The sequence below is a fragment of the Ostrea edulis genome, chromosome 4, assembly GCF_947568905.1.
Source record: "Ostrea edulis chromosome 4, xbOstEdul1.1, whole genome shotgun sequence".
NCBI classification, from domain to species: domain Eukaryota; kingdom Metazoa; phylum Mollusca; class Bivalvia; order Ostreida; family Ostreidae; genus Ostrea; species Ostrea edulis.
Window position 1 is genome coordinate 5,808,919 of NC_079167.1, and position 27,179 is coordinate 5,836,097.

At 35.8% G+C, this 27,179-nt stretch overlaps 1 protein-coding gene and 1 long non-coding RNA gene across 8 annotated transcripts; both read right to left on the reverse strand.

Moving 5' to 3' along the window:
• Positions 1 to 232: 232 nt before the first annotated feature.
• On the reverse strand, positions 233 to 3,136 carry LOC130053951 (uncharacterized). 3 transcript variants are annotated; one of them, XR_008802177.1, is made up of 5 exons: positions 3,074 to 3,136; positions 2,430 to 2,528; positions 1,484 to 1,620; positions 1,097 to 1,210; positions 233 to 839 (listed from the first exon to the last, which is right to left on the reverse strand). It is a non-coding gene; the product is annotated as an uncharacterized LOC130053951 (long non-coding RNA). The 3 variants fall into 3 exon arrangements; XR_008802179.1 differs by having other exon boundaries at positions 3,059 to 3,081; XR_008802178.1 differs by lacking the exon at positions 3,074 to 3,136 and adding an exon at positions 2,910 to 3,040.
• A 2,202-nt stretch (positions 3,137 to 5,338) lies between these two features.
• Positions 5,339 to 26,227, reverse strand: LOC125670263 (putative ankyrin repeat protein RF_0381). Of its 5 annotated transcripts, none has more exons than XM_056161747.1 (7): positions 26,115 to 26,227; positions 21,895 to 21,964; positions 15,808 to 15,973; positions 11,243 to 11,347; positions 8,310 to 8,379; positions 7,656 to 7,810; positions 5,339 to 7,545 (listed from the first exon to the last, which is right to left on the reverse strand). In XM_056161747.1, exons 2-7 carry the CDS (start codon positions 21,952 to 21,954, stop codon positions 6,245 to 6,247), a joined length of 1,857 nt encoding a protein of 618 aa, XP_056017722.1. In that variant the 5' UTR covers positions 21,955 to 21,964; positions 26,115 to 26,227; the 3' UTR covers positions 5,339 to 6,244. The 5 variants fall into 5 exon arrangements, with proteins under 5 accessions (XP_056017722.1, XP_056017723.1, XP_056017721.1 ...); XM_056161748.1 differs by lacking the exon at positions 21,895 to 21,964 and having other exon boundaries at positions 5,339 to 6,477; positions 6,643 to 7,545; positions 26,115 to 26,204; XM_056161746.1 differs by lacking the exon at positions 26,115 to 26,227 and adding an exon at positions 22,216 to 22,417.
• Between the last annotated feature and the right edge of the window lie 952 nt (positions 26,228 to 27,179).

Sequence of the window (27,179 nt, forward strand, 5' to 3'; positions counted from 1 at the left end):
GAAATGCTAGATTTATCTAAATTTCAGGATATTAGACTTTCTTCATGAACAAGGAATATATTCAATTCAAATGCTTTATTGACGACTAGCAAACATGAGGCATACATTACATATACACTAAGCTGTATGTATATTATATATATACACACACACATATATATATATATATGTGTGATATATATATATATATATATATATATATATATATATATATATATGTGTGATATATCACACATCAACTGTACATTATAATACAATATTTACCCTCCAAGGCTACTAGTTCTTAATATATGCCAACATGGTGTACTGGTGCACACTTTCGTATCTGTACGATGGAGGAACAGGTTCGATTCCTGTTGTTGGCTTTCCTTTGAAAGAACTAGTAGAGATCTTCCATTGTTTAAGAATACTTCAATATATCATAGCATTTAATGTCAATGACACACACTTGCACAGAAAACATGTTTACTAGTCTAATGAAATAGCTAAATTTCATTTAAAATAATTATTTGCATAGAAAAGGTTTCTAATAAAAGAAGGTTGTGATCAACCATTTCTTGTGCAACACATTCCCATCTGAAAGTTAGCAAAATTCCTCATAAGTTTTATCCCCAAGTAACTGAAACATGTCTGTGTTGCATGTATCCATTTCAAAGATTCTTCAATTTCCACATGAAACAATGCCAAATCTCCTTTTTCAGGTCTTTTATGTCATATATTTCTCTGGCCATACAGTGGAATGAATTACTACTCCTCCTACTGTTAGCTAACTTCTTGATCTGAGAACTGACACTCTCAAAGTTCCTCCATAAGTCTTTCTCAAAAAGCTCACCTCTGATCTAAAAATTAAAAACAATGTCACAAAACATCAGTATAATCAGTAAAGATTTGCATTGATATGGATCAGGAATAGTAGTAAATACACAATGCACATACATCATAAATATTAATTATGTCGTTACATGCATTTTACTATAGATAAATAATGAAACAAGTCTGTAATTTTTGCAGAAGATGAACAACCAACTGTGAATTTTGAATGTCAATATATTTCCCTTTTCATCTAAAGTTTTATATTCATGCAGGTTTTACTTACACAAACAAGAGGGAGGGAATGCTTGTATGCATGCCATATTCTTCACTTCCACTCAAAAAATTCTCATTTTCAAGGAAGTCTTCTGAAGATCTGGCTTCTCCTTTTTTAAAGGGTCTGCATGATCACATGAAATAAAACAAGGTAGGTCAGTTCATTCCATACAAAAAATCATGCATTTTTCACTATTGTGTTTTATCAATACAGAAATTGTCAGTATCTAATATAATCAATTTGGGATTAAATTTCTTCCACTAACAAATAGAACATATTTTAGAATATGATAAACTTCTCACACCTTTAGATGCCAGAAATAATTGTTTTTGTTATTGCTGTAAGAGGTGGGAAACTTGAAATAACAGACTGTAACAAATTGATTTAGTTGTTAACCTGTTCTGGAAGTCTGTAATTCTTCATTCAAGTTGGATGTTAATTCCTTCCGATATGAATTGGTTTCGAGGAGGATGGGTCCTTGAATACCCCTTTAGAATTTCTTTCTCTGTCTTTTTCCATCTGGAGTCTGTAGACTACATGGTAAAATAAAGAGATCAATCTGGTTATCTTTCTTTTCCTTTTTCCACAAAACTATATTAAGAGTCATTAATTTGGTACACAAGTACCACAAATTTAATGTATTGAAAACTATCTTGAAATTTGCAATACAGTGAGAGAAACAGAAATGCAAAACTTTGTTTTTGGGGATGAATGTCTTGGGTTTCTCCAGATTGTGATCTTCTACATTTTTTCTTTGAAGCTTTAGCAGGTGTGATTTTATTATCAAATCCAAGCAGTACAATGAGTTTGTGCAAAAGCATAACAATGAAATGTTACTATAGTGCCATATTGTGTACTTCACATTATGTAAAATTTGTTTTTGTTGTGATACAGAATTCCTGGCTACTACAGCCTAAGAGTTTTAAATTGAAGTGTATGAACTCAGTTCTCTCATAAAGAAGACAAAGAATTTGAGTTACAAACAAATGCAAATTATAATGCTAACACAAAAATAGAATACCTCAATGTATAACTTTTGGCAAATATAAAAATTGTGGACCGACCCACAAATATAATTTTAGACAAACAGGACAGTGAATCAGTGAGGAATAGTAACTGTTGACAATGAAATTGTTAGTAACCCCTTCTGAAATCTGAAGAATATTCACAGTAAACCAAAGTAACAACAGAAACTTTAAATCAAGCCTATTGGATCAAGCATAAAGTTGGCAGGTCAACATAAGAATTAAATAATTACATTGTCAGACACCATTGTTACTGAATTATAAAATGCATAAATAGCCTTATCTGCTACACAAGCAATATATATATCTTATTATACCTGTTGGCATGGTTTTGCATATTCATGAAGCATTATATATGAGGGTGTTTTTTCATCTACTATCAAGTGTTTCTTCTTTCCATATGTATGGAAATTCATCTGAAATTAAAACGATTAATATACATAATATTGAGAATCTGTAAAATTGTACACTATAAGTCCAATAAAAGCTTAAAACACCCCTATCATCGTACAAGAAAGTCATCATATAAACTTCAGCTATAGCCTATAGTCTTATCAAAGTAAAGCACGTCATTAGATCTATATGTAATAAAAAATTATCCAAAAATGAGTCGAGGAAATTCGATCTGAAATTGTCAGTTTAAAATAAGAAAACTGGTGCGTGTCATCTATAAAACTCAGTATGTATCTTCGCCAGCAACCCAATACAACCCATCAATAGTAGAAAAAACGAAGTGACACGGTTAAATTTAATTTAACACACGTGAAAAATATGCGAGTTGATCATCACCTACTTACTTGAAAACAAAGGGATAAGACTATATCAAACAAGCGTGTCACATGGAAAACCAAGTATTATACATTTCCTAAGGTCTGTCTCTGGCAATTAATGACATAAAATCGAAAGTGACACAGCTAATTAAGCCATGATACGCTCATTTACGTACATTCCCATTACTTACCATTGAGTCCGCCATATTGGATTTTGATCAGTGGAAGAATCCATTCGACATGCGATGCCTGGCCTTCGTTCTTTGAACATCGGAAGGCCTCGGGTACCAGGCTAGTCTACGATATAATGTATACATTGTGTACCCACCATACGTCATAAAATGCGAAAGAGTTCGACAAAGGAAAATAACTTTTGGGTAACTCGGAACTTGCGTATTGTTGATATCATTAATTTTTTTGAAGAGATCATTAATTCAATTAAAGCGCGCATCAATTCAGCTGAAGAATTAATGCTATCATCAATTCAATTAACGCGCGCAATAATTCAGAATTGAAGATATCATTAGTTATTTGAAGAGAACTTTAATTGAATTGTTGCGCGCATCAAATGAATATTGATGATATCTTCAAATAATTGAAGATATCTTCAATTATTTGAGTTTATGTTAATTTGGCGCTCCATAGAAATATGCCACCATACAGGATAAAACCAACCCAACTTTTCTTTTCTATGAATTAATTTATTGATGAATCTTCCACAAACATCTGTAGAATATGACATTGCCATAAATGCAAAAAGGCGCATACATTCAAAATTGGAAATGAAATTCGATTTGTGAATATTATTTATTATATTGTATTGCATGTATGACATATCACATTTCAGTTATTGTACTACGATTCTGTCGGGTAGGTAGGTCATTCATTCATTCTTTATTTCCTCCATGTGGAGATATTGCAATATAAGTTAATATACAATTACATATACATGAATATTACATTTTGAACAGACATATATATATATACAAAACAAAAAGAATATAGAAGAATAAACATATATACACTACCCTTAAAGTATGTGATGGATAGGGGGCAGATAATGGCATGGTGTCTGACAGCTAGGGAGGCGATACCTGTAACTGAGTCAGAGCTCTCTGGTAATGCGCAGCTGCGCTTCGAACAAGATTGAAGTTCAGTAAGCGGAAGGTTTGATTATTGGTTTCGTGTATTGTATACCGCCCCAGAAGAACAGGAAACATTTCATTTTCTGTCAATCCGCATAACTCTGCACATAGGCGTATGTCAAAACAGTTTGTGATCACGTTCCACCAATTGTGCCTAATAATTGCAGTTGCAGGACATGTGCAAGAGGAATGTTGAAACACATTAGAGAAAGACCTTCCACAAAGAGAGCAATTTTGGAATTGGTCCATTGAGCACGTATTGGTGCACAGTTTGCATATGAATTTGCAGAGTTCAATTTCCTTGTAGTTTTTTGCTAAAAACCAGATAGACGACGGTTTTGAGTCCGAAAAAATTTGTATAAAGGAAAGAAATTCACGGTCGTGCAACATTCGTATTTGACGCTGAGATAGATGCAAGGTCATGACTCTGCCACGTACCATATTCTTCCAGTTCAGCTTCGAAGGGAAGGATCCATCCACCAGAAATTTCCATAAATGGGAAACAAGATCATATGATTGGAGAGTCTTCACAATATCGGGAATAAAACCAGAATGAACATCAGAGAGACTGTACAGATAGGAAAAGAGTCTTGCGAGAAATATTGACTTCGTTAATGTTTTTGGATTCAGACGACATAATCTTCCAAAGAATAAAAGTTTCCGCACGTCAATTTCAGCACATATGGGTACAACATTGAAAAGTGATTCGCACATATCTGACCTGCATAACTTTGGTAAATGAAGGGAGTTTTTGCAAATAAAGTGTTGGAATGTGTTAAGTCGAACTTTATCAACAGATGACATGTTGCTCCAGAGTTCACATCCATAAAGCACTGATGGTAGTACGATCGTTTTGTACAAATGAGACATTGTCATTGGGCCAAGAAACTGTGTACCAAGATCGGATAGTGCGAAGTAAGATTTACGCCCTTTGTTGCAAGATTCCTGTATTCTGTCCGAGAGTTTGCATTTGTGGTTAATAACAATTCCTAGATGGTTATAGGACTGTTCGCATGTCACTTTGGAAGGACCTAAGTGCCACGATAATTTGTCTAACTTTGTTCCTTTAGCTCGAAATTGCAAGACGCAGGATTTGGACGCATTGAATGTAAATCGCCATATTTACTGGAGTAGTTGTAAGCGATATCCAGCATTGTTTGGAGCGATAGTGGTGATATGTCAATTAATGACAAGTCGTCAGCTAAAGAGGGGCAGCTGCTAGGGATATCTAGTACGCCAGTATTTAGACAACCCGACTGTAGTTCATGAATAAGATCATTAATAAAAACTTAATTTATTGCTGAATCCTCCACAAATATCTGTAGAATATGGCATTGCCATAAATGCAAAAAGGCGCATACATTCAAAATTGGAAATGAAATTCGATTTGTGAATATTATTTATTATATTGTATTGCATGTATGACATATCACATTTCAGTTATTGTAATACGATTCTGTCCCCTTAGTTACGTTGTCTCCCGGCAAACTGCTGCGCACCTTCTGCTTGAGAAATCAACTTTGTTCGATTTACGCTATTCAGTTTTAACTGTAAAAATATTTAGGGCACAAATTGCGAATAAAACATTTGTACAAGTATTGGATATACAATTACACTATCAATTTTTTCAACTATATGTATGTATTCATACAATTACAATATTATACATTTATCTAGTAGCTGAGAACCAGCTAACATTGTTACAATATTATACATTTATCTAGTCGCCGAGAACCAGCTAACATTGTTACAATATTATACATTCATCTAGTCGCCGAGAACCAGCTAACATTGTTACAATATTATACATTCATCTAGTCGCCGAGAACCAGCTAACATTGTTACAATATTATACATTCATCTAGTCGCCGAGAACCAGCTAACATTGTTACAATATTATACATTCATCTAGTCGCCGAGAACCAGCTAACATTGTTACAGTATTATACATTCATCTAGTCGCCGAGAACCAGCTAACATTGTTACAATATTATACATTCATCTAGTAGCTGAGAACCAGCTAACATTGTTACAATATTATACATTTATCTAGTAGCTGAGAACCAGCTAACATTGTTACAATATTATACATTTATCTAGTAGCTGAGAACCAGCTAACATTGTTACAATATTATACATTCATCTAGTAGCCGAGAACCAGCTAACATTGTTACAATATTATACATTGATCTAGTCGCCGAGAACCAGCTAATATTGTTACAATATTATACAATTATCTAGTAGCTGAGAACCAGTGAACATTGTTGATTTAGTCTTTGGGTCATATTTTCTCTGTATCGCTTTAAATTTCTTATCACCATCAACGGCTTCTATAGGATCCATATCCCCGTAATCTATCTCATAAAATTGAGGATATTTCTTCATCAAATATTCATATAAAACTCGTAATTTCTTTTCGCAGGCTAAATATGGGACAGACTTTCCAGAGGCTGAAACAGTATAAATATCAAGACCTTTATTAACGAGAAAGTCTAGTATTTTGATACTTGTGTTTTCATCGTCATTTCCTTCTACAACGAACAGGGCTGCGTTATATGATTTTTTTTCCGTTTTCTGTTTCAGAAAATTGGGAAACTCTTTAGCTAAATACTTACATAACTCTAATTTACCATGAAGACATGCGATATGCAGTATATTATGATTTTCGTTATCGTTTTTATCCAATTCTAATCCACGATCCTTTAAATACTTGATAATGCGGACACTTCCATTCATGGCAGCGTAATGTCCAGCATGCTTTCCATTCTTATCTTTTAAACGTAATATTGAGGGTTTCATTCTAACCAAAGATTTGCAGGCTTCGTAATGACCTTTTTCACAAGCTGTATGTAGACAAGTTTTTTCATCTGTTGTTGATGCGTTAACACAGTCAACCTTCTTTTCGTTAATCAAATATTCCAGCATGTCGTCATTACCACTTTTTGCGGCGTAGTGTGCAACGTTCCATCCCTCGAAATTTGTTTCATGCAAGACCTGTCTTACTTCCGGATGATTGCCTATGAATTTCAGTGTGTCCAAGCTTTTGCCTTTGCACGCGAGTATGGCAATATTTTCTTGCTCTGTATTGTCTACCTTTTTTAGAACAGAACTTTTTGCGGCTGTGATTAGCAGTTCCAAGACATCAATATGGCCGTACCAGGCTGCAAGATGTCCCGCGTTCATATGTTTATCATCTTTCATATTGAGAAGAGAATTGTGTTCTTCGTTCTCTAAAATAAGTTCACAAATTTCTTTCCTTCCATATTTAGAAGCAATGTGTAAAACTGTTCCTTTTTCGTGATTTATTTGAGAAATATTCACCTTTTCGTTTTCAAGCAAATCTTTAAAAATGCTAGCATTTCCACCGTAGGATGCGTGGTGCAAGAAATTCCAGCCATTTTCATTAACTGCTGCAAAAAGTAGTGTAAGACTTTCTTCTTTCTTCAGGTTAAGGTACTTTTCAGCATCTCCTTCTCGACATGCTTCTTCAAGTCTTTCTGACATTGATGGTGCGGATCCTTCAACATAATAGATATCAGCGTAAAAGCTGTGTACTCAAAAAAATATCCAGCCTAACAGTTATACATTATGTTAAATAATATTTCATAAAAATAAATATACAATGTACCTCGTGTACACCACCCTTTTACTCTCGGTGCCACATAAATTATGACAGCTGTTACAATGGCTGTCCAAATGGCAGTAGATAACGTGTCGTTGCATATACATTCTGGGGTAACTGGCTTTGTTGACGTATCACAGTGGTCCGATGTATTGCAGAATCTACGGATGACATGTCGATACACTACATGATGGATTGACATGTTTGTGTTTGAAACAATTATGTGCAATGGAAGTAAGTTTTTTTTTTAAAAAAACTATGAAAACAAGTATTTTCTCAATGAGCACATGCATACACAAGAAGTATTATAAAGAGAGTATCTACATTTTCTATGTCTTTGCCTTCGATATCTTTCTCAATTGAAGTGATAGCCATTTCCTCATGATTGTGAACAATGCGCAAATGAATCGTGATAAATATAAAAAGGCTATTTTAACAGCTGGGAATGCCGACAGAAATGAAAGTAAAATGTAAACATAGAAAATAAATTTCATTTTTGAAAATACATGAGGGTATGAAGTTATGAACAGCAACGCTTCACGCAGGCATATGTTAACGCGCTTCATGAAATATGCTGGCGAAAAGCGTTACAGTTTATGCCCTCATGTATTTTCAAAATTGAAATTTATTTCTCAAATAGATACAAGGAATATAACATACGTTAGTTTCAGGCAATCAGTGTCTGCGGCGAAACATCTTTCCTGTGTGTTTAAGTCCAAGCACTTTGGATCTACAAATAGATTTCATAACCATCTTATTCTTTTTTTTTTTTTTTTTATTTCTAGCATGCCTGGGTCACAAACATGTCGAAACCGAATAAGATTTCATATTCGGCCAACAGTAAATCTTATAATAAAGTTTTACTTTTTCTTACAAGAGCAAAATACACATTTTTGACTAATACATGTACGTCACTTCATTTTTTTGTTTTTTGTTTTTTTGTTGTTGCTCATCTGAGCCAGTGACCTCCGTCATCGATCTGTCTTGAGTGGTAAACTGTCGTCTGTCTGTACACTTCATAAATTCTACTTCTGCTACAAAACCACGGGGTCAATTTCAACCAAGCGTGATAAAAAGCATTTTTAAGATCAAGTTCGCTCAAATGAGAGACCACATTCCTTTCGTTGAAATATGATTAAGAAATTGTCAAAATTGCGTATAGAAAATCTAATTCTCAAGAACCACTGGACCCCTAAAGTATTACCTATCGTAGAAGCTTCATTATACATATAATGTAGAAACAACTTTGATGAAATTATTTTCTCCGGAGCCAGAGTGGTACAAAAATGGGATTTTAAAGTTTTATATAGGGATACGTAGGAAAATTCTCTAAATTTCTTCCTCTCTAGAACTATAAGGGACCGTATATGAAATGAATGTACAAGCATCCTCATGTAGTGTAGATTCAAGTTTGTTTACTCTTATATCCGGGGTTTGTTTATTCTTATATCCGGGGTTTGGGTGGGACCACAAAAGGGTTTAGATTCAGGTTTCTTTATAAATATTCTTGTCAAGAACTACCAGGGATTAGGATGTCTAATTGGTGGATATTGTATTTCTCGGGTAGCTAAAACATAGTATTGACTTAAAAAATGAATGCACTTTTTAAAATCAATTTAAGCTAATGAAGGAATAACCGTTATTACTGAAATCGTTAATACGTTCGATAATATACAAGTAAATGACAGACACTTATTCTTGACAAATTGAAAAATATAGAGAAGCACTGAGATTGAAATTCTTTTTTTTTCAAACGAACATTTGTCTTTTATTCGTGGTTAGAGTGCTCTGTCCTTGGATAGTATTATAACATGATTTTTGAAATTTATCATGGTTGTCCAAAAGGTTTTCCTAATCATATCACAGTACTGCACAAATAAGAAAACATATTTGGTTGACACAGGCGGCCCATGATTTGTATTCAAAAAATCGTCTGAAAAGTTGGCATGTTTGAGAATTTTTGAGGAAAACGTATATCACCAATTATGTGACGTCATATTCAAAATTTAATTATGTTGTTATGAAAATAAATTTTCTTTCTCATTCCAGCATACGAATTACTGAATTAAAATTCAAGACCGCAAAAGGCTGTTGCCGCAGCAAGTCAGTACCCTAACTCAATCCATATAATGATTGTGTACAAGGAGGGATCACAGAAACAGTCGAATCTTTATCCGTATTAACGAGTTTGTGAATACGATCGTAATCCGTCATGCCGAATAGTTGACTAAAGACAAAATGAACGGTCGTTCAAAATTTCAAAATTGTTCACTCATTATTGCGAATATGTATATAATGGTAGTTTTTGTCCGGTGCGACAATTTAAGGGCAGAATTATGAATACACATGGTTTCTTCTCGTCAAACGCAAAAATTGAAAACATAATGCACTATGTGGATGATAAATAGAAAACAGCTAAAGTCAAACACGGTTACAGAAAACATGCTTCTACCGAATTCACGCTTTTACAGCGAAGTTATTTTCATTCACTCTAGTTTTAAAACATATGATAAACGTACTGAATATAACGAACAATGTTTATAACGAATCAATACTGTTCATTCACTAGCACTTCGCTATAGGCGAGTTTCAATGTATATTGTAAACATGGCCTGATTTTGGGGAAATTACCACGTAGTGTTCAACATAATTTCGGAAAAAACGTTTTAACTTTTAAGTTATAAGGCAAACACTGCCCAGAACAGTCCCGGACCATTCGATATCTGACATATTGGACAGTTTCCGACTTATTGCTTAGTTTCAAGATCTGTGTTATCACAAATCAAGTTGAACTAAAATAAAAAACTTTCTTGTGTTTATCCGCGTGTCTGTACATATCGGTATATTACAAATATTATATAATCACGGGAAAAAGTCAAAACATCGAAAATATCTGATGAATATCGTATCTACAAAGTTATTTATGTGTCAGATTGTTGGTCTAGGGGGAAGGGGTGGGGGTGGGGAGTCCTTCGGTGAATGTTATGCATATGAATTTTTCACTCATATGGAGACGTCACCAGGACCAGTGAAGGGCTATGCTCGGCGCTGACGGCCATTGAACAGCGAGGGTTCTTTAGCGTGCCACACCTACTGTGACACGGGTCATCCGTTTTTAAGGCCATCTCCGAGGACCCGTGACATTCACACCTGATGCCGAGCGTTTGGCGATGGAATTGTCACTACCTGTTTTAACGACTTAAGTCTGTCGCGGCCGGGATTCGAACCCCGGCCTTCCGCATGCGGGGCGAACGCTCAAACCTCTCGGCCACCGCGGTGGTCATAAAATGATAAAGATTGGCCTAGTCAAAACTATTGTAAGTATAACTTTCACTGAAAACCTACACAACTTTATGCTGATCATGTTGTAAACCAATCACAACTTCTCGGGTTCTTTTCGGCTTGCCGGAAAGACCCGAGAATGTGCGATTGGTTGCAGAAATAAGAAGAAACGAACAGGCATATTTCATTTATTCAACAATTATCATTAAATTAAATGATATGCAGTTTTCCATCAACGGGAGCAATTATTATAGCTACAAAGTTGTGTCTCAGGTGAGCGTTATAGCCTATGACCCTCTTATCATACTTACATTTATAAAGTTCATGACCAAAATAGGGTGCATCAGGGCAACCGCAGACAAACCCATCACACTCCACTTTGTCCACGTAACCATTATCCAACAGTTTAAGACATCCTAGAAAAAGAGTAAAAAGAGTACCGGGTACGAATTTTCAAAAGTAGATAAATAAATGTAAGTTTGAGTTTAAAAAAAAATATGTACAGAAGACATATGCTTAATGATAATCGTAATGACATGGATTCATATAAATAGTTTTTTCCTTTCCTTGTATGTACTAATAATACCATATTCAGTTCATGTGTCTCTCATCCCGATAGGATGGTATGAGAGTGAAGAACGAAATCTTACACAATCGGAACGCCACGGGTGTCTTGCATGTTCAACATCGATGTTGATTATGCGAGATACTTTAGTAGTTTCGATTGGGACCTTAAGGGAGAATAGGCCATCATCATAATGGCGGTAATTCCTGTGGAAACTCCATTGTTTTCCTCTTGAATATAGCAAATGGTTTAGGAACCCGCAAACAAAAGTCTTATTTTGATGAAGGTTATTCTAGTTGAAGTGCTTTTCAACGCTTTATATTAGAGTAAATATTTGACAAAGAAGTCCTGGTCCTTCATTAAGGGCAAGAAACAGGAATCATCCGGAGTCTTTCTTTTGCTTAGTTCTGATGGTCTCATACACAGCGACTCTGGGATGAAAACCAACATCCTCAACAACCAGTGCAAGTCGATTCCCACCAAAGAGGACATAAGCACCATGCTAAACAAAAATCCCTAAAACGATGGCTCCAATTACAATCACTACACCAAGCACCATGCTAAACAAAGGCCATAATCCCTAAAACGATGGCTCCAATTACAATCACTACACCAAGCACCATGCTAAACAAAGGCCATAATCCCCATAAGCGATGGCTCCAATTACAATCACTACACTAGGTCTTGTTAAACAAAGGCCACAATCCTTAAAATGATGGCTCCAATTACAATCACTACACTAGGTCTTGTTAAACAAAGGCCACAATCCCTAAAACGATGGCTCCAATTACAATCACTACACCAGGTCTTGTTAAACTTTTGCGTAACGTACAATCCCACAAAACCACTGGACCAGAGTCCATTCCAGCACGCATCCTTAAAGGACACATCGCATGTTTTTAAACTTTTTAATTTTTTCAGCAAAATTAATTCATTTCATGCCTAAAACTACTTTACATGTGTTTTAAATGAAACAGTTTGCGTAGTTTTCGAGTTTGAAAGCGATGAAATTCAAATATTGCGATATGCATATTTTCTTCGATATTTTACGCGCCATTATCTGTGACGTCATATGCGACCTCGAGCGAGAAGATTTGAAAACAGTTGATAGCCATTTCATAAACAGATTAGATTTAATTGACAAACAAACAATTATCACATTAACAGCTTGTAAATAACGCTGCATTAGGGTGTTTTGTGCCGTTTAAGGGTGTACTTGCTGTCATTAGAGGGGATTTGGACTTGTTTTTTTCAATTTTCGAAGGAAGGTATGAGGGACAAGACGTGAATATTTTTTGTCGGCACAACGACTTTGCCTAAAAAAAAACCAGTAGAATTTGTCCCTGTACTTTTTCAAACAAGCACTTGGACAAGACGTAGATAAACTGCGAGAAAATTGTTCTATCGAAGCTACGCACTGTTACATATAGGTCTACGGCATATACTTTCCGTTCTGCTCTCGAATTCAATACACACTCGCACCAACTGACCTTCACCTTGTAACAACATATAGGCAGAACTTTGCTAGCAGCGTCTACCAACTGGTAGTTTTAAAAAATTTAAAGATAAAAGATATTTGAACTTTCAATTATAAATAATAAAATATAATATTTCCTGACTTTGAATTGAATTATAATGCTTTAATTTTTTTTTAAGGAACGCGTTGTGGACGTGTTTGTACAACAACAGCACGCCGCGCTCCCACTTCCTAAGTAACAACGTGTTGATAACAAAAAATAATGATTAGGCCTAATAAAATTGCTTTAATAAAATGATTTAAAAGTATTGTGATTTTCACAATAAGTTTGATCATTATTATTATTATTTTTTCTTTCTTTTCGAAATGCACCCGTGACAGTAGGCCTAGTTGTCAATGATTATACATAATCGTATCATAATTTAGGCCTATCTAACTTCTCCAAAAATAAATTTAATAATTATTACACTGTTTAGTTTAGAAAAGCAACAACGCTAATTACAGTTGTTTACAGAAATGGCATTACCAAATTGTGTTTAGACAGTGATCCCATGTAAACATTATTTACTCGCAAATTTATGCGGATTTCATACTCGCTTTTCTCGCTACATTTGGGTCGCTATTTGTATGCACTGGTGGCTAAAAGATATAAGACTCGGGAAATTTGTCAACATCGAAATAAATGTTATCCATGGTAAATAAATTAGGCCCCTAAAACCCGAGTTTTTAAAAATATCTAACACTACTTTTACAACAAGTTGATCGGCGAAGGTCGCATATGACGTCACTGTACCACGTGACTACCTATCTAATTAACTAGGCTTTTTGAAATCGGGGCTTAGATTTAAGTCCGTATTGTGGCTAATTATCGCAATACTTCAGCGAACGAACTATTACGATTAATTTCTATAAGCATAAGGAAGACAAAATGCATATAATTCTGTATACTTTGAAAACGCGAGATGTGTCCTTTAATGAACTTTTATCGGAGCTTGCACCTACACTCGCCCACATTTACCAGACATCCCTGAATGCAGGATCTGTCGTTCCAATAGATCTAAGAAAGGTGACAAGAACAAGGCCTCCAATCATCGCCTGTTATCACTGACAGCCATCTGATCTGAAGACATAGAGCATATCATCATGGGACATTTTGAACAGCATTCAATATGGAGACTAAACATGGATTCCTTAATTAACGTTCGTGTGAGACTCAATTGATCGCCACAGTCCAAGACCTAGCTAAAGGATTGTCCGAAGGCAATCTGAACGACACTGACCTCATAAGTAGATACATGTATACATGTATATTCGCGGACTAATTAATGACGTTGACCCAATTGTAAATAAATGACACTTTAGATTTAAAGCTGTATGACCCGATGTTCATGTATTATTTTTGTACATAATTACTTTAAAGCAGATAAATAACTTTATAAAGTTATTGACTTTCCCTTAATTACATGCTTGAAAACATCTGCATGTAAAAGAAAACAGTGCGAATATCATTTAGAAAGTAAATATAGTGGCTACATATATAAATCATCCCATAATAGACGTCTATAAATAGACCCACGCGCGTAAGGGGAATCCCAACATGATATATTAACTCATACGCAACTGTCTAGTTTTAAGGCTGAAAGAGCGTAAAACAACGAATTACTAAGAGGTATTTGATAGTTTTATTTCTATTAAACTTATGGTACGGCACTGTTATAACAAAATACACAGTTTTACACAGATAAGACCACCGATGATCTGAAAGTTTGAACTGGTCACATGACTGTCACTTGAAATGGCAGAGTGACGCGGTTATTTGTAAACATCGATTTAAAATCAAATTCTTTGGGTTAAATCAGGTGAAATAATTTATTATATGTCGTACAGTCTCATAACTACATACGTGCGATGATTTAATAGCGTTTTTACGAGATGGAAAAAAATTATTGTAATTCGGACCATACAGCTTTAAGGTGGCTCATTACCCAAGGTGACCACGGTGGCCTCTGATTTGTCAAAAATTACATATCGTCAGATCTTATCAAAAAGTGTGTCAGGACATAGCAAACACAACCGCATATAATCTGTTGCGATTTATTATATATTAAATATTTCGTAATATTTTGAATTTTAATCATTTCCTGTGTGAACAGCAAATGACGGTGGCAGACGTTCACCTGTGATAAATCTACGTAGTTTCTATCTATTCTACAAGTTTCAATTTGATATCTTGAGCCGAAAGCATTCAAGGACAAACATTCTAACGGGGAGGGGGGGGGGCGATAACCCCGAACCGGAAGTATATTTGAAAAAGAATATGTGGGCAAATAATTGATCTAATTAACATAGTAAAATTTTGTAGCGATCGAACGACGCATTACAGAGATATTGATGGCAGGAAAAAATAAGAACCAAACGAATCACTACAGACGGAAGACCTTAATAAAAAAAAGAAAAATAGAATCACTAAAAGGTCTTCCGTTGGAAACATCGTCACAAATGCGAATTTGACATCAGAAGAAACTGAGTAAACAGTATTTCCCAAACTCAGTTTGGTAATTGAATCATAAAATAGACGGATAGAACATTTGCGAATGAACTTGCAGGTGATATATACATCGTCAACTACTTGTGTAATCCATTGGAAAGGGATTAGATTAGCGGGTGCATCCGCAACCGTTAATGTAATAGGGATTACATTAGCTGTGCAACTGGCAAAGGTAATGTTATCGGATTACATTAGCTGGCGGGGATTACATTAGTGTTATTACATACATATATCTAAATATGACCCTGTGATTATCAGACAGTGAGAAGAGGCTAGAATGACTTACCTTTTATAAAATAAGTTTTCTTATAGCAAAGTTCTACCAATGATGATAGATTACTGTTTGGCAGACAATGATACGGGTGTGTTTTGTTACACCCACGACGTGCTGAGGCCAGGCTCCAGTCCGTCTTATTCACCGGACACTTCTGAACTAGATGTTCTGAAGAAACCTAAAATCATCGTAATGCACATATAATTAAGACAGCATTTCTGGTTTTCTATCATCATTATTATCATTATTATCTTCCTGCATGCTGAAATTTAATTTCAATATTCCAGATATGAATTCCAAAAGAAAATATGAAAACAGTCTACTTCGTACAGTTGTAATTCTGATTTTATTGAAAACCTTTTGTCAAATTTCCTGCTCTGTCTTATATGAATATCATAATAAAGTATCCCTCTGAAGTAAGGTAGCAGATTCATTAATACATCAAATCATATTCTGTAGAAATTTTAAACTCTTGTCAAGTATTTAAAAAGTCAATTACTGCCGTATTATGGTTATAGAAAGTGTTGCATTTCCTTCTAAAAGTTATATGTGACCATCATGGATGATCAATTGTGATGTAGCTGAATCACCACACAAAATCATTCGATTCTGACCTTTGTTTCAGCAACATTAGTGTGTCATATACATGTATATAATAGAAATTTCATTACTATCAATTCTTGAAAATAACCTGATAACGCACTTCATGAAGTATGCAGGCGTGGAGCGTCGCAGTTCATACCCTCATGCATTTTCAAAAATGAATTCATATTTCTTAAATATTTACACCTTCGACTGATGGTGTTATGTGCTGCGGCACTGTCGTAATGTCATTGACTATAGTACAGTTTCATTCATCATTAGAAATTAACCGAAAAGAGAAATTGTACAATCATTTATCAGACAGGGAAACCAAAGATTATTTTCATATTTTGAGTCTCTGTGTAGTCTTTGACTACAAGTCACTACTAGTCATACCAAAAAGAAACAGCGCATGACGAAAAGTTAGAGATTCACGTCCAGAATGTATCGTGTACAGTGTAGGTATTTTAACCCTCTGCCCCTTTCGTACTGCTTTAATGATCATTGATCCACCATGTTCAGATGCTCATTTTAAGAGGGTTGGGCTTTTGTTATTTTTTCTTGCCAATTTTCGACCCACTGGAAAAAAAAATCTGAATCCTTGCATGAATAACTGAGTTGTATGAGCAAGATGACTGAGGTGAGTGTTGAGACCCATGGGCCTGTGGTTTCTTGCGTTCTAAATATAGTATTGGTTGTTTGGACTCCATGCTAAAACGCCTGATTAGATAACAACAATTGAAATAATGCCGTAAAATTATATATTTATCAACGTTATTTCGTTTTAATATTCAACGAATCGAATGCGACATTTTTCTCCGGGGGAACTCGTACCCAGATTTTTATGATAACATTGAAAAAGTTTTAACTCCAGGAGAACTCGTACGCAGATTTTAATAATGAAATTGACAAAGTTTTACTCGTACCAAGATATTGTTGACTTCGAAATCGTACCTAAAATTCTGGGTACGAGTTCTTCTGATACCCCCTGGGCTAGGGGTTCAGGCTCTAGGAACAGGTCCAAATGGCTATATACATGTATATAGCGAAAAGACATTAAATTTTTAAAAATCGTCATTATTACTTCTGTGCAATGTGAAAAATAAATACTTTGTGAATGCTTATAGTATGAAGAGCATTTCTGACAATACATGAGGGTGTGGACTACAACGCCTCACGACAGCATACTTTTCACGAAGCGCGAACTAAAATAATCCTCTTTACTTCAATGCTCTGTAACATAATATATGTGCGTTCATGAGGATACTACTACCAAGCTGCGTAATTCATGATCCCTGGACTAGTTACTGATCATGCTTCAGGGAGCAACAATCATATACATGTAGTGATGATACTGTACAAATGCTCTTGAATTACTCTTGGACATTGAAGAATATCCTAGTCTGAAAAGCTAGGGACATTTTCATTTGGAAAAAATAAATGAACACCTTCTTTGAGCAGTCTATTCACGATTTTTTGCATATTATTCGGTAGCCACTAAGGCTAATGCGAGATTCCTCTGACCCTTACCCCCACTTCTTAATAAATTCGATCAGTGCATACTATCTATTCAAGATTTATTACTGGATTCAGGTACTCTTCACACAATTGCTCTGAAAAAATATAGTTCCATTCATGATCAGCAGATACAACATTACAGCAAATGTTTAGAATATCGATGTGTATATAATACGTAGAAGAAAACAAAATTAACGTCAAATGATTTTAAGAAAATCACTTTTTCACCAGAAATGTAAATAAGAAGTATTCATATTCCTGCGCTAGCTGCCTCCTCTTTTTCACGAAAATATATAGGTCATTCTTCGATTGACAATTATATTCCTTTCATGATTATTGTTCGTTAATTATCATACAATTTCTTCTGAGAGAGAATGTTAATCATTAATGTGTGTGTGTGTGTGTGTGTGTGTGTGTGTGTGTGTGTGTGTGTGTGTGTGTGTGTGTGTGTGTTTTCTTTTTTATAAGGATTTCTTTGAATAACAGAGCACTTCTGGTAAATGTCGATGATTTTGACATTGGCATTTGTCTTATACAATACCTACGACTACGAGTTATCGACCGTTATAAACAAGCATGATGCTTTGTCAACACGGCTTCATAGACGCTGGTATTAAATATATGTAATCAGAGCAGAGGAAAACAACTCAACAGGAAAGAGAATAAATGTGATATCTAAAGGAAAACATGTTACCACTGGTAACGGTAGTTTTGAAAGGCTATCAAATCATTTTATAAAAGTAATACATATATGTGGGTTTTTCCAACTTCTAAAAATATAACACATACATGTAAGAAATGTACGAGTGACGAGATTTTGTTTTTCTTTTTTAAAGGTATTCAACTTGTCAACATTTATATTGCAATTTATGTGATTTCTGCTTGTTGTCAGTGAACAAAGTAAAGAAACACATGTAAAAAAAATTACATCTGCAATATTCACTGCAAGACATCTCGGTATTGCGTAGATGAGGTACTAGCACAGGCACTTGTTTCTGTAAATGACTTATGACCTCTGTATACTAATAACAACACAAGGTACCTAGCTTCAAATGACACAGAATGGCACCCCCTGAGAATGTCGGCCTTTTGAGCCTCCAAGGAATATGCGATGCTAATGTATTTACTACCGTTGTATTGTACAATCATTCATCTTAAAAACCATGTATGACATGACTGCATTCATTGCCTCTTGTCGCCGAAAACTGCAACAAAAAATGGCTTTTCCGTTTTATACCACGAAGTGCTATGTACTGATACCGCACAGAATGAAAATTGTATATTCGTTGTGTTGAAAAATAAAGTCTCATTGTTTTATTATCATAATAAATTGATACGATGTTTATTACCAAAAAATCTTGAACATATTGCTTTCTTAACAAAATAAAAAATTTGAATTGAAGGCGCTGTATGCTATTTTTAGTTACTCAAAAAAACCAAAGCTGTTCGTACGTTTCGGGATTTTACATGTCATCAGAAGATAGAAGCTAAGACTTCCCGAGTGGAGATTTAAAAATATTTTCGTGTCGGAATCATTTCTGATGAAGATAATAATGAAATTATGACTTACTGTAAATACAACTTCGTTAACTAGTATGAGAAATATTTCTGCCAATTGCATGTTTCAAGCAGATCTATGGAAAGTCAGAGAAAATACAGATAAAAGATTATTTGGAAGTATGCAAAATAGAGCAAGGAAAGTTTTTTAGTGATGTGTTATTGACTTTGTGGTATAGTATGTATTGATGTGACAAGTACCTGTTGTTACATTGAAGTTTTATGAAACCCACCATAAGTACCAAGAACGCTGCAGGCACATATCAATGTTTTTCGGAGGCGACTGGCCAACCCTTAACATTAACTGTTATTTTCATGCATGCAAATGAAGATATATTGCGAGAATGGCCCCTCCACTATTTTTGATAGTACGATGTAGTAGTGAATGAGAAGATATTAATGCATGTAAGCTTGAAAGTTATGAATTGAAGCCCTGGAGCAAAGAATGACCCCCCCCCCCTCCCAGCCTGAGGGGAAAAAATTGAGACAGCAATGACGAACACACACACCCCCCCCCCCCCCCCCCCCCATGCACACACTGATTAAGGTTCTGAAGGTCAATATCATGACTATCATATTTTTATCATTATCTGTCAGGAAATGTAAACAAGCCATGTGGAACTTACAACTTCTCCGGCGAACCCCCTCCCCCGCATCCCTAATATTACGGATCTGTGCCGATATGGAAAAATTCACAGGCATCTGAAGTATGGACACCCCCCCCCCCCTTCTGATTTTTGGGGGCGGCGATTATTTCTCCGAAATGTGTGGATTCCCCGTCTATTCCATCCTAATTTCGAATTATGTAATCGTAAACATGCTTTTTTGTAAGCCTTAAATACCTTATACTGTTTATAATAAGTATATTCTATATTATACCAGTCCAGTAGAAGGCCAATCTCTAAAGCTTGTGAAACAACTACATCAATCGAAATTGGGTTGAGAGAGACAAGGAATCCACACATTTTGGAGGAATTATCACCGCAAAAAAAAATCAGAAGGGGGATTATAGTTATCAGGTGTCTGTGGAAAAAAATATGGGGGATGGAGTCCCCTTTATTTTTTGTAGCATTCCCCCCCCCCCCCTAATGTTAGTAACTAAATTATATAAAATAAGATCAATTGTGGTTAATGGTCACCATTAAAATCATCCTTTTGCCTGTTATTTTTAATTCATCTCTGATGCTCTATCTTTCTATAAATAATTCTAAAGAATTCCAAACGTAATTTTAGAAGAGCGTGCTAGCCAGTCAAAATCGACCACGTATTCTGTGCGGTATCAGTACATAGCACTTCGTGGTATAAAACGGAAAAGCCATTTTTTGTTGCAGTTTTCGGCGACAAGAGGCAATGAATGCAGTCATGTCATACATGGTTTTTAAGATGAATGATTGTACAATACAACGGTAGTAAATACATTAGCATCGCATATTCCTTGGAGGCTCAAAAGGCCGATATTCTCAGGGGGTGCCATTCTGTGTCATTTGAAGCTAGGTACCTTGTGTTGTTATTAGTATACAGAGGTCATAAGTCATTTACAGAAACAAGTGCCTGTGGGTACTAGGTGGTACTTTTGCATGGAAAAAAAATTACGCAGAAAAGTTTATTTAAGTCTCTCGTTTACGAAATTCCCTGCAATTCAAAATGATTCCCATGGGTTTTTTTCCAATATATAAATAAAATTTATTAAGGCAATGTATACATTTCTTGTTGAATAAGTGCATAGGTCGTGATCCTCATGTACAAAATTTATGAATTCATAAGGATAAGAAAATACAAATATAACCATAACAGAGAAAAAATTTAAAAATAGAAGGGGTGGATTAAAGGTTTGGAAATGAGATATTTCTACTATTTTTTTTTTATCAAGAAAGGGGACACACATTTGATTTTGGGGTGGGCATTTTTTCAATTAAAAAAATAATAATAACCTAATTGAGCAATTTATTTTCTAGGAAATAAAATTAGATGGGGAGGGGGATATCATAGTAAATATCTACAAAGTGCTTTTCACCTTTTTCATTTTTGCATTACTCTATATATGTATTTTTCAGCTAATATAAAGACAAAATTTTAAATTATCCTTCTTTAGTATTGTTCATGTAATTGTACATTTTTTTCAAGGTTAAAAGGTCAAGGACAGGTGTGCGCACTGTTTGCTAGTGAAGCAAGACTGGTCACAGTATTCTTGTATATTATGACATGTCCCAATATATAAGCGGGGGTAAGAGTCAGAGGAATCTCGGATAAATGGGTCTCTTTTTTTGTATGGATTTTCAAGTAAAGAAAATGCATCGTTTGTGTAGGAATAAACATTAAAATAAACACTTCATGGTGTACACACACACACACACACACACACGTGTGTGTGTGTCTCCAACGTCCAATTATGATTGATTTCAAATTCACCATATCATTGCTAGTAAAAAATAAATTACATACCGGTACAAATCGAACCAACAGAAGTAGAAACCAGTACATCCTGCCGATGACTTGCACCATACTTCACATACTATTAGAATGACAAGAATATATGTGATGTAAGAAGCAAATCTTTCTATGTTTGGAGAGAGAAAATTTCTTAATATCGTCATCGTAATTACTCGTTCCGATATGGTGATGGTCGAGTAAAGAGAGTAATACCTATTTAATTAAAGATCATGTTCAAAGCATTCAAAATATAAACAATATATTGTTTTATCAAAATAACTTCATATACTTCTCAGAGTAATCCTTTCTTGTTTATAACGAATATTACTTAACAGCGTTATCGTTGTCGCAAAATGTTTAAGCCATGCACGTACCTGTATACAAGGAAGATAACCCAGCAACCATGACATGACCTATATCTACTGTATAATTGTTTAGTACCGTATCGATATGCATAATATTTTTGTGGGATTGGGGAAATCTCACCGAGGGGTTGAATATTTCAATCAGAGATTGTGCAATTACGCTGTAAATTCTTGATGAATCAATTTACTCTTTATTCTATACAATTGCTGATGCATAATTCTACAAAACAATTAGTTCTTCACTCTGTTTTTACGTAAGAATAGGAACAAGACATAAGAACATCATTATACATGTACAAATACTTATAGATACATAGATACGATATGAACCGTATGAGAAAATGAACTTAAAATCCATCTGGTACTGATGTCAACTCGCATTTCAAAACTCTCTTGTCAAAAACAAGTCTATATTCCTTTTCCTCTTTTCTTGTGACAGTGTCCATATATTTTGAATTTATTTCTATCCCAAAGTCATTTGTAATAATTACTTTCTTTTCTTGATTACTTACAACGATATTTTGAAAGTATCTAAATTGTTTATCACATTCTTGTAATTGAGAGTAACCCCTTTCACTTTACAAAGTGTACTCATTTCTTCTTTGTCAATTTTGGTAACGTATGCATATTTTTTCTCACCTCCTGTTATGAATGAAACAATTTCTCGACCAGTTATTTCCTCTGCCATGTCACCGAGGTAATCCCCAAGAGAAGGTTCCCATTCACCTTGTTTAACAGTAAAAATAACAGAATCGGTATTGGCACAGAGGATTCTTTCGCCTAGGTTTTCGAGGTAGGAATACAATTTAAGGTGTGCTTGAGCGGTTCACAACATTTGTTTTGTTCGACGTCTCGATAAAATCATCATTCAAGACCCATTGCATACTAACCATTTCTTCAGAAACGTAGCTGACATCTTTGACCTGCTGATGATCACTCGTCAGAATATCAAAGTATTCTGGATCGGAAATGTATGTGGCTTTCGGCATGTTTTCCCGTTGACCAAATTTACCCTAAAAGCTATTCAACATAAGTTTTGCTAACGCTCTTAGTCCTGTATTTGTTTTCATATTATCATAATTAAGTCTAATTCCTTCTCTCTTGTACAAATCCTCAATGTAACTTTGTTTACCCTCCTTATTTTCACGCCACTTAGGCCATCCACTGGCTTCTTGCTTCATTTTAAAAAATGTATTGACATATTCTGTAAATGCACCTTTCATCGTGGAAGAGTCTTACTGAGACACACATTTGAAGTGCCTGACTTCGTAGATCTGATCTAGGATGTAACTTTTCTCTAATGCTTTCATCACCCCCATCTCTCACCCACGTACCCGTAAGCATACTTTGACGATTTCCATGGTTGAAATCGTTGCCTTGTTCTTCCATGCAAGTGCGGCATAATCTGAACAGGAGTTTCCCATTAATTTTGGCAGGTAAAACTGCAACATGCAACTATCTGGGAGGTTGATGCTCCTTTCGTAGATTTCAATGTTTTCAAAGTTCTCGGTAATATACGTGGATGACCTATCGGGATATTCCCAGTTTTATTGATGTAGGGATAGAGAAATGTGGTGTTGTAGTATTTCATCTTTGTATCATCAGTTGCCTAGGCGTAGAGTTTGAACGCTTCCGTCCTTCAACCAAAGAATGCACCACGTGGTTGATGGGGGTGGTAACAAATCAAGGTTCTCCCTGTGACTTTCTTTGGCATATAACCTTGGTCACAAGAATTTGTGTGTTATTTTTTCCTGTGGCAGTTGGCACAATTCCATTGAATGCTTCCTTTGAAATAACATGAATATGGTGTTCAGGTAGAACAGTTAAAAAAATTTATGCCTTCCAAATTGCTTTGACGTAAAGTAACATTCCCCGTTTTGTGAAGTTCTTCTTCGAGCTCTTTTTGTAATCTATGATCCTTGCGAATGTAGTCCCACTGAGGATGTTTTTCAAGTTTTGCTACAACCGTGATTATTGCTTTTGCACTGCATAGGTCATCATCATTTTTTATCTTCATGAAACTTTTTTTCTTCTTTATCGTTCCTTCTAAATCAACATACACGGGTCATTTATGCCCAGCCCCGCTAGGTAAACGAACATGAACCAATTCAATCCAATACTCATTGTGAACATGAACCAATTCAATCCAATACTCATTGTGAACATGAACCAATTCAATCCAATACTCATTGTGAACATGAACCAATTCAATCCAATACTCATTGTGAACATGAACCAATTCAATCCAATACTCATTGTGAACATGAACCAATTCAATCCAATACTCATTGTGAACATGAACCAATTCAATCCAATACTCATTGTGAACATGAACCAATTCAATCCAATACTCATTGTGAACATGAACCAATTCAATCCAATACTCATTGTGAACAATCCAATACTCTTTGTGAACCTCTATTTGATATATCACACGGTAGTGATGATAACTTTCGGGAAACTATTTTGCACTCAATGACACGTAACCACCTCCATACTGTTCTCATCGAGACCTCATACTTGATATGTCACACGATACCTTTAGGACAAGTGTTATATTTTGCACTTATTGACCCCGAACTACCCCCGGGCTGAATTGTTCTCCTCGAGACCTACCATTTGATATGTCACACGATACCTTTCGGACAAGTGTTATATGTTGCACTTATTGACCCCGAACTACCCCCGGGCTGAATTGTTCTCCTCGAGACCTCCAATTTGATATGTCACACGATACCTTTCGGACAAGTGTTATATTTTGCACTTATTGACCCCGAACTACCCCCGGGCTGAATTGTTCTCGTCGAGACCTCCAATTTGATATGTCACACGATATCTTTTAACAACTGTCTTTTTGCACCTAATGACCCCGAACTACCCCCGGGCTGAATTGTTCTCGTCGAGACCTCCAATTTTATATGTCACACGATACCTTTCGGACAAGTGTTATATTTTGCACTTATTGACCCCGAACTACCCCCGGGCTGAACTGTTCTTGTCGAAATATCCAATTCAATATGTTACATGATACCTTTCAGACAACTTTTATTTGCACATAATGACCCTCAACCACCCCTGTGCGGTATTCTATTCATTGACACAAAGGGTGTCACAAAAGTACACTTTCGTGACAATTCTATACTAGTGGGGAAAAGATCCGCAAGTTTTTGTAATACATTGTGTATCGTTGAGACACGTGTACGAAATTTAATTAAATCTGACACTGTGCTACCTCCGTGCATTGTGAAAATGTTCTTCAGTAATTAAGATTCAGCTAACCGTAACCCCACTCGACACCGCATGCGTTCAGAAGATTTTTCAAGAAAGCGTGCACCCGGGGTACTCCTGCACCATATCCATTGGAACAGTACAGATCAGTTACACAGCATTTCTTTACGAAGCGATTGTAGTCGATTGGGGTGGGGTCATTGCTCTGATAATGCAGGGGTATTCATGTAGCCTAGTTAGAATAATCTAACTGTGTCTCGGGACAGGCCGTTAAATCGGGTCCGTAGGACATTATCATTTTAACGATAGAACATTCTATCTATATTTATATATGTGTGATAGAGAACAGAACGGATAAGAAGCCCCTGTGGATAGAGACATACATCTTTAGCACCTCTGTAACCTATTTCAGACGGCGACAGAGACAGCACGCCAAGTTGTCGGCACTCATGGTCGGACAGTGTGTCCAAGAACGGTTAGAAATCGGTTGCGGGAGTTTCATTTAAGGCCACGATGTCCCTATGTTGGTCCGCCACTTCCGCAGAAGCGACGCCAATGTCGAATCCAGTCCATTAGAATACTATTCCCTTTCATTCTTTTTTTTTTTTAGATTGATACAAAAAATATGCACGGACTTACCTGTTCAAGTGATGTTCCTTTCTTGACATTTGTTAGCAGAATGAGGAATGAAGACCCGATACTCCATGACGCCATGGAAAAGTTTATAGAAATCATTGGGTAAATTTCCATTAGCAAATGGAATTTCCCTTTTTCTAAAAAAAAAAAGTGCGTTATAAATAGAATGGGTTTCCCAGTTCTTTAAATAGAAAATGAAAAATAGGGTAGGGTAGGGCAAACTTCCGCCAGAGGTCGTTTGCTCACAAACGTAGATGACGTAATGAGGCCTCGACGGGGAGTTTGACGGAAGTTCATATTCAATAGATATTATTTTACATGATTCATTGATGATTAGCTCATTGTTTGAGTTCCTCAATTATTTCATCATTACTGAATACATTATGTTGATTTTTGTTGTCCTATCACCGACGGTGTTTGCATGGATAGCGTTCAAACAAGGTATCGTACGCCGTTTTCCGATCCAAATTAGTAGCGTGTGTGCCCACCCCTGGCTTCAGTCGCTGCTCTTACTATCCTTAACATTGACTCCATTAAGGTGTTTATTGTCCTTTAATGGATATTATTCCACTCCTAAATAAGAGCCTATGTGAGTTGAGTAACGTTATATGGGACATTGACACGCTTCTTCACCCTTGTGTTCAGCTCGTCCCACAAATCTTCGAATGGGGACAAATCTGGACTGTATAGTAGCCAATCAAGAACTTGAATGTTGTTTTGAGCCAGAAAGTCACGATAAACCCTAGCAACATGGGACCTTGCATTGTCCTGCTGCAACGTAATGCTACGTTGATTGATAAGAGGAAGGGCGTGTGGTCTCAAGACCTGATCCCGATGTGCTACTGCTGTAAGATTGTCATGGATAACCACGAGAGGTTTTTTCACGCCTTGAGATATCCCTGTCCATACCATAACAGACCTTCCCCCGAATCTGTCGCTTTCCGTCAGCAAACGTTAGAATATGGCTCACCACAACGTCGATAGACATTTTGTGGTCCATCTGACCTGTAAAGCATGAAGCGAAACTCGTCAGTGAAAAAAAAACGCATCTCCAATGCGCCATTCGAC